The sequence below is a fragment of the Temnothorax americanus genome, unplaced genomic scaffold, assembly GCF_048541705.1.
Source record: "Temnothorax americanus isolate GAGA-0224 unplaced genomic scaffold, ASM4854170v1 Scaffold23, whole genome shotgun sequence".
Classification (NCBI taxonomy): Eukaryota; Metazoa; Arthropoda; class Insecta; order Hymenoptera; family Formicidae; genus Temnothorax; species Temnothorax americanus.
In genome coordinates this window covers 2,215,872-2,224,102 of record NW_027509371.1, presented here as the reverse complement: position 1 = coordinate 2,224,102, position 8,231 = coordinate 2,215,872, and the positions used below count along the sequence as shown (strand labels likewise).

The following is an 8,231-nucleotide window of genomic DNA, read 5'->3' as shown; positions in this document are numbered from 1 at the left end:
AGAGCTGAGTGTAGTGAGCGATAGTGTCCGTATCGAGTGATTCGAGCAACGGAACGCCGTGATACATCGCGCCCGTCCGTGAGTGCCCGTTCATAATCTCCGTATATCTCGCGTCGCGTTTAACGCTCGGCAGTCACGATTCTTCGTCGTCATACATATCGATAACGCAGTTTTGCTTTCGCGAGATTTTGTGCGTGCAATATTTAATTTCAATAGCGTATGTATCTTCGATTAACCAAGTGCGCGTCTTTATTAACCGTCCGCTCGACGTAGTATCGCGTCAAGTTGCCGACACCTCGGAACATTTCGTGTCGCATTAACGTAACGCGCCGCGCGGCGATGAATACGCGGTCACAGTATATACAGTAGCGCAACTCCTCTGATTTCGTGTTGGCCAAAACAGATTGCGCATGCGCGAAATAAAGCACTATTTCTGTCTCTTTTCTTCTTACTGTCTTTCCTTTTCTAACGGATTTAGAGGCACATTTAAATGCCTAAGGCGTTAAAGTGCTATAGACAGCTATAGAGTGACTTGATAAAAGTCGGAAAAAAATTGTGTAAATTGTGTGATTGTAAAGTGTGTGATTGTGAAGAGATTTGTGAAGTGATTGTGAAGTGATTTGTGTATTGGAAGTATAGAAAGGAAAGTTAACCTGTATAAATTTTATACAGGTTTCCTTTTCTTTGAAAGCACTTTGATCTTAGCTTTGTTTCAGATTTTTTGCTACGAGAAGGAATTAGAAAATGGAAAAAACTATTAAAGGCGTTAAAAAAGAAAGTCATTGGTGTGCAGTGACAGGATGTATGAGCACCATAAATGTGGAAAAACGACACTTCTTCCTTTTTCCAAAAGAACATGATAGGTACAATACTATTTTAATAATTGTTTACATCATTATTTCATTATTTGCGTAGTTTAATTAATTATTCTGACATACACAGGTGGTTGGCATGGGTTCAAGCATGCAGAAGATTGGATTTAATACCAAAAGGCCCCGAGTATGCTCACCGCAATTGTGGATTGTGTCATGTACATTTTGAAGAAAATCAGTATAAAATTGTCAAAAGTCGAGCTCGCCTTCATCCAGATGCTGTACCAACAAGATGTTTAGAGTTTACCAATAATAAGTAAGTTTTCATTTATATTAGTTTTAATTACTCTTTATTTGGAAAAATCAAGTTTTGATACTTAAAAATATTTTTGATAGTAATATAAAATAATAAAAAATATAATATTTTACAGCAGTGTACTACAGCTTCTACAGTATCAACAGATGTAATATCAATGGAAAATGAAAATAATAATATGTAAGCTATTTTTGCATTTATTATAAAAATATTAGAAAAATTAAATTTAAATTAACACATAACTCAAAAAACTGAAGAAGTTTATGTATTTTATTAGTATTACAATGCGCGAATTATACATATATTTAGTTTTTAATATTAATAAGTTTTTAATATTATTAATGCAATTTCTTTTGCGCAATAGCTTAGCATTATCAGTAAAGTTTTCAATAATATATATTCATTATTTGTAAAAATTTATCTACATATATGTTATAAAATAAAATGTAAAAATTTTATCAATATATATTGACCACATACTATTGTATCATTAAAAAATTGAGTTTATATTACTACACACACACACACAAAATGTATAATATATTTAATAAATAATATATTGTAAAATGTGACATATTTTATAAAAATATATAAATGTATACATTTAAACTAAAAAGTGTTATATTAATTTAAAATGTTTACATAATTTCTTTGTGTGTATACTTTTATGCGAGAAAATTATTTTATATATTATATATGTTATATACTTATATTTTACATTTATTCCTGACTTATCATATAATATATATATATATATATATATATATATATATATTTATTTATTTATTTATATAACATACTGTTATTATTTTAATTATTAGTATATAATATTTCATATATTAATATTTTATATATCATTATTTTGCATCATTAACGGATTCATCTATTATATATGTAATATTTTTTAATATTTTAATTTCTTTCATTTTTTTACGCGCGCATTGCATGACATTGTACATTGTTAACAATAATTTTGCATAATTTTTATTGAAACTAACAGACACGGTTGTATCTCGCGCCAACTGCGTTAAATTAACCTCAATATGGACTGAACGAGTAGGAAGGAGAGAGATGATGAAGAAAGAAGTGAGACAGAATACTGCTTTATTTCGCGCATGCGCACTCCATTTTGGCCAACACTAACATCAAAGGTGCCGACAGAGAGTTGCGCTACTGTATATACTGTGACGCGGTACGACGCGGGGCACGCGGCCGCGGCGTCGCGAATCCTTCAAATTTGCACGAAAAATTGTTACCTAGCCTGCTTTCATATTGCAAAGTAAAGTATACTTCCTTCCCATGGGTACGACCTTGGCGAGGTGGGAATGCTCAGTACCCAGTACGAGGATTTTACCCAAGCAAAACACTTGTTCCGCTTGGATAAAAATCTAAAGACGGGGAAGCTAACGTACCCTCGCGTCCGCCGATTTGATTGAATAAACGAACCGCAGCCGGTTCGTCGAGTTTGCTTCGGGAGTGCCGAACGGTACGCGGACTAAAGGACTTTTCTAAACGGGAGTGCCGTAAAAGTATCGCGCGAGAAAGGCTTTTATTGATACGTAGTCCGCGCGCGCGTGTAGTTTATTATCCGCGAGTGTTTCTCGCGAGTGTCCTGTGCGTTGAGAGGAGAAGGAGGAAAGGAAAGAGAAAGCCTGACGTCCTGAGAGGAGGAGGAAGCCTGAGAGAGGCATCGGGCACCGGCGGAGCAACCTTGGGGTAAGTATCATCTTTTAGCTACATAAAATTAATAATGTGTTTCCATTTAATCGACGTGTTTAAGTAATTAAAGAAAAAGAATTTGTTATCTAAAATTTTATTCCCGTAAAGATCTGTTTCGATAAACAGATAATTGTATTGTTAAATATTTTATTGAAAGACGAATTTAGAGACGCGTAAAAATTAACTTTTCAAATGTTAATAATTTTGAGCGGTTTTTTAATTTAAATCTTTTGTTTGTATGTTATAGTATTGCCGTAGCTACGTGGCTGCATAACTTCGCCCGTTGCGCATCGAATCGGTGAGTCAATGAGACATTTTTTTTATTGAGGTAACGAATCTACAAATAATTAAATATAGAGCAAAAATATATCTCGGTACGTGTCAACGTACATACAATAATTTATAGTGTGAAAATATTACATTTCGTAGATTCATTGCCTTAAAATGGACGGGCTAAAACTGATTATGGCATATATTTAATCTTGGTATCATTTTTGTTTATCGCTGTATTTACTGATTGTTATTGATTTATTGTGCCAGTGTGCTTGCGGAAATACTCGCACACTTCGCACGCACCGAGCTCGCGAAGAGCTCGTCAAATTATGTTAACAAAACTGTCTTCTATATAAATGACTTTTAAATAAAATTGTTTAAATAAAATTTACATAATAAATTAAATTTTGGAAATTTTAGTATATTGATATCAATTTTACTTAAAACTAGAGTTAGTAATATTTTAGACACAAAAGAAAAAGTAAAATAATATTCTAATAATATATAAAAGTAATGATTTTTTAAATACAAAATTTTTTTTAGATTTTTTTAAAGAATTATTTTCGTAACACTTTTTCATATTTCTACTCCAAGAAATTTAGAGAGTAGAAAATGTGACAATTATTTATTACTAAAATTTACTTGAACATAACATCGATTATACCCTAATTTTTTGTAGCCTATCCATCTATTTTTTATTGAAAAATTTATGCTAGATAAAGTCAAGTAGCATGACGTGAGATTCTAAATATTCTGTCGAGAAACGTTAAAAATTTTTAAATTATTTTAGAATTGATATGATATAGTACACTTATTCAGTTTTGCAATAATATATGACTACATTATATATTATTAATATATATAATGTATCAAAATAATTTTGATAGAAAGTGAAAAATATAACGAGATACATTTATATCGATAATCGTAAAATAAAGATTTGCATATATTATTTAATTATAACAATGCGGTTATTGATTAATTATAATATTTAATTATAATATTAATTGTACGGGAAGTTTCTTTTTCTCGGATCTCACGTCATTTTATTCTGTATCTTACTTGATATATTTTCGAGATGCGTACCGCATGAACAACATGCATAATAACGCATCTTTGTGTTTTCGCGGTCGGTTTTTTGAGAAATTTGTCATTATTCATTTTTTAATTTCGTCTACATTATAAATTTTAATTTTTCGCGAGATATCATTGAGATATTTATATGTATAACGCAATATTCATAGAACGCAAAATAAAATTTTTTTACAAACTTTTTACACGCTTGTCGTATTAAATATCGCGCGGAAATTGTCTTTCCGTAGCGATGTATAATTTTCGAACAATAATTGTCTTATAACAGCGGCGCCTCATGTACGTGCATTCGGTAATCATTTCTTGATTACCGAAAAATACACGGCCTTTGCCATGATATAAAATCCTCTCCCACTGGGTACGACCTTGCCGATGGTGGAAAGGTTCAGTACCTCGAGGTGTTAAGGGTACATATTATGGAACTTTTCAAAATGAATTCCGATCGGAATTCATTCCGAAAAGTTTCATAATAAGAACTCTGCACTCTGACGACGGGGAAGCCAAAGGGAACCCATTGCACTTCGCTGCCGATCGTATAAAAACGGCTTGTCGCGTCGCGCTTTCGAAAGTGCCGTTCAAAATCGTAGTGTTTTCGGGAATACCTTCTTTTTTTTTTAAATAAAAAAGTTAGGCGTTTAAAAAATCGCGTCGCGTTGTCTCTTCGGAACGGGACACACCGCACCGCGATAGAAAAAAAGTTAGGCGTTAAAGAAATCGCGTCGCGTTGTCCCATCGGAACGGGGCACACCGCAACGCGATAGAAAAGAAGTTAGGCGTTAAAGAAATCGCGTCTGCCTGTCATTTGTCAGACATCACGCTTGGTGGGGGCCAAGCGTGTAATAAATCTACCTGTCACTCGTCAGACATCACGCTTAGTGGGGGCTAAGCGTGTAATAAATCGACTTGTCATTCGTCAGACACCACGCTTAGTGGGGGCTAAGCGTGTAATAAATCTACCTGTCACTCGTCAGACATCACGCTTGGTGGGGGCCAAGCGTGTAATAAATCTACCTGTCACTCGTCAGACATCACGCTTAGTGGGGGCTAAGCGTGTAATAAATCGACTTGTCATTTGTCAGACACCACGCTTGATGGGGGTCAAGCGTGTAATAAATCTGCCTGTCATTTGTCAGACATCACGCTTGGTGAGGGCCAAGCGTGTAATAAATCCGGTTACACGACAGTTTCCCGAAAAGTAAAGGGGATAATGTTGGTACCAACGAAAATCCCTAAGGGCGTCGTAATAATTTCTTCGGGTTAGCAACACTGTTGAAGTAGTATAGCTGTCAGTTTGCGTAACTTTTTTGACATTTTGACATATAATGTGCACGCGTGTATAATAAATATGTTACGACTGTAATAGTTTATAAATGTAAATGTAAAATACATTGTGGCACTTAAATAAAATAAAATTAAATAAAAATAACAAAAAACAAAGTGCATAGAGGATAAACGAGGTAAAAAATTATAAATAAATTATTATTATTATTATTATTATTATTAGTAATTAATATTTTTTAATTTTTTCAATGTTTTTCGATAAATATATCACTCATATAGTTGTAGCATCGTTCTTCGCACTCTGGAATCAGTTTGCCATTATCTTCAACTGCCGAATGGCCAAGCGTGTAATAAATCTACCTGTCACTCGTCAGACATCACGCTTGGTGGGGGCCAAGCGTGTAATAAATCTACCTGTCACTCGTCAGACATCACGCTTAGTGGGGGCTAAACGTGTAATAAATCGACTTGTCATTCGTCAGACACCACGCTTGATGGGGGTCAAGCGTGTAATAAATCTACCTGTCACTCGTCAGACATCACGCTTAGTGGGGGCTAAACGTGTAATAAATCGACTTGTCATTCGTCAGACACCACGCTTGATGGGGGTCAAGCGTGTAATAAATTTGCCTGTCATTTGTCAGACATCACGCTTAGTGGGGGCTGATTCGGCAGTTGAAGATAATGGCAAACTGATTCCAGAGTGCGAAGAACGATGCTACAACTATATGAGTGATATATTTATCGAAAAACATTGAAAAAATTAAAAATATTAATTACTAATAATAATAATAATAATAATAATAATAATAATTTATTTATAATTTTTTACCTCGTTTTTATCCTCTGTGCACTTTGTTTTTTGTTATTTTTACTTAATTTTATTTTATTTAAGTGCCACAATGTATTTTACATTTACATTTATAAACTATTACAGTCGTAACATATTTATTATACACGCGTGCACATTATATGTCAAAATGTCAAAAAAGTTACGCAAACTGACAGCTATACTACTTCAACAGTGTTGCTAACCCGTAGAAATTATTACGACGCCCTTAGAGATTTTCGTTGGTACCAACATTATCCCCTCTACTTTTCGGGAAACTGTCGTGTAACCCTGGGGGGCGGCGGTACTCATGATGAGTTTTTCCTACAATAAAAAAAAAAAAAAAAAAAGACCACGTTTAGAGGGAGGGCTAAGCGTGTAAGAAATCCTGTTGTCACTCGTTAGACAACTCTTCTGTCTTTACTTAATCGAATCGTTCATTTGAAGTACGCAGGTGACAAAAAAACAGATTTTCAAGTCATAGTATAAGTTTCAATTTTTATCGGATATTGATAATAATTAATTGGTCACTCAGGATATTTTACAAAATCACTTGGCCAAAAGTGTCGTCAGCTCTTCGACTAAATAATTAGTTTACTTCACTAAAAGTTCATTTCACTTCAATATTTATTATTCATTTATTTATTTATTTTTTATGTGGCTTGCAATGATGTATAGAACAGCGAGTGACAAATTTTTGCCGTAAGACTTTATGTACTGTCTCTGGTCAAATTTCACATTTGAGAATCTATTATAGATTCTCCGAACCCGAAAATAATTAAACATTTACTTTAACGTTTCTCGAGTGGACATTTGAAACGCATAAGTGCTACCTAAATATTTATATATTTTATCCTTACAAATTTTAAATTTTATATTTATTAATATTTATTTAATTATATTTGCAATTTATATATATATATATATATATATATATATATTCATCCTCGCTCGAAGCTTGCCGAGCGCCGGGCTGGCCGAGCGCGGCCGCGGCGGCCAGAATATCTCCTCCAGCAGAGAGAAGGATGAGAGGCGCAATGACGGCGATTTTCTTGGGACGCTTTTGCAGGCCGTACAGTAGCGCCACACATCCACTTTCAGGAATTCGTGTTGTCATAAATCACCAAAGACTGACAATGGCGACAATATCGTGTTGACACAAACCACCAAAGACCGACAATATCGAAAAATGGATGTATACATAGCACGGACATGAACCAAATTCTCATCGACAGCATCGAAAAGTGGATGTGACTCGTAGTTCCAATTTCTGAAAGTGGATGTGTGGCGCTACTGTACGGCCTGCAAAAGCGTCCCAAGAAAATCGCCGTCATTGCGCCTCTCATCCTTCTCTCTGCTGGTGGTCAATCGCAACTTGGTCAAACGGGACGCTCCCCACTATAGTTCAGAATTTATCTTCTTTCTCCCAATGTGGAGTAAAAAAGATAAACTCTGAACTAGTGCAGCCAGTGCGGTCCATGGTGGAAGGAAAACACCTTAGTGCTGGTCTACAACCTTGCCTTAAAGGATATTTAAGCTCTAAGCCGTAAGAAATTGACCAATCACAGTGGAATGTGAGGAGAATACTCGATTGTGATTGGTCAATTTCTTACGCTTTAGAGCTTGAATATCCTTTAAAGTAAAGTTGTAGACCAGCACTAATCGACCCTTTGGATTCGAAATTGAAAATCCATGACGTCAGAAACAGCTGGGCTAGGCCGGAGCGATAGCCAATCGTAGTACTTCTTTAAAATAAGCCGAATGCCAATTGGTTAAGCCATCGTTGACGTTATTCTTCATTCGCGCTCGTCATGCGAACGGTGTGAGCGGTATTTTAGGACGCTGTCCCAACTCCCAACAACCGGCACTGACCTGACCGGCAGTCGTACCATCATTCCGGCAGTCGCCA

General features: G+C 35.1%; 1 protein-coding gene across 2 annotated transcripts; it reads left to right on the top strand.

Annotated features, from left to right (window-relative positions):
• Positions 1-329: 329 nt before the first annotated feature.
• On the top strand, positions 330-2,263 carry LOC143898418 (52 kDa repressor of the inhibitor of the protein kinase-like). 2 transcript variants are annotated; one of them, XM_077407880.1, is made up of 4 exons: positions 330-863; positions 943-1,128; positions 1,244-1,308; positions 2,129-2,263. In XM_077407880.1, exons 1-3 carry the CDS (start codon positions 745-747, stop codon positions 1,278-1,280), a joined length of 342 nt encoding a protein of 113 aa, XP_077264006.1. In that variant the 5' UTR covers positions 330-744; the 3' UTR covers positions 1,281-1,308; positions 2,129-2,263. The 2 variants fall into 2 exon arrangements, with proteins under 2 accessions (XP_077264006.1, XP_077264005.1); XM_077407879.1 differs by lacking the exon at positions 2,129-2,263 and having other exon boundaries at positions 331-863; positions 1,244-1,592.
• The last annotated feature ends 5,968 nt before the right edge of the window (positions 2,264-8,231 follow it).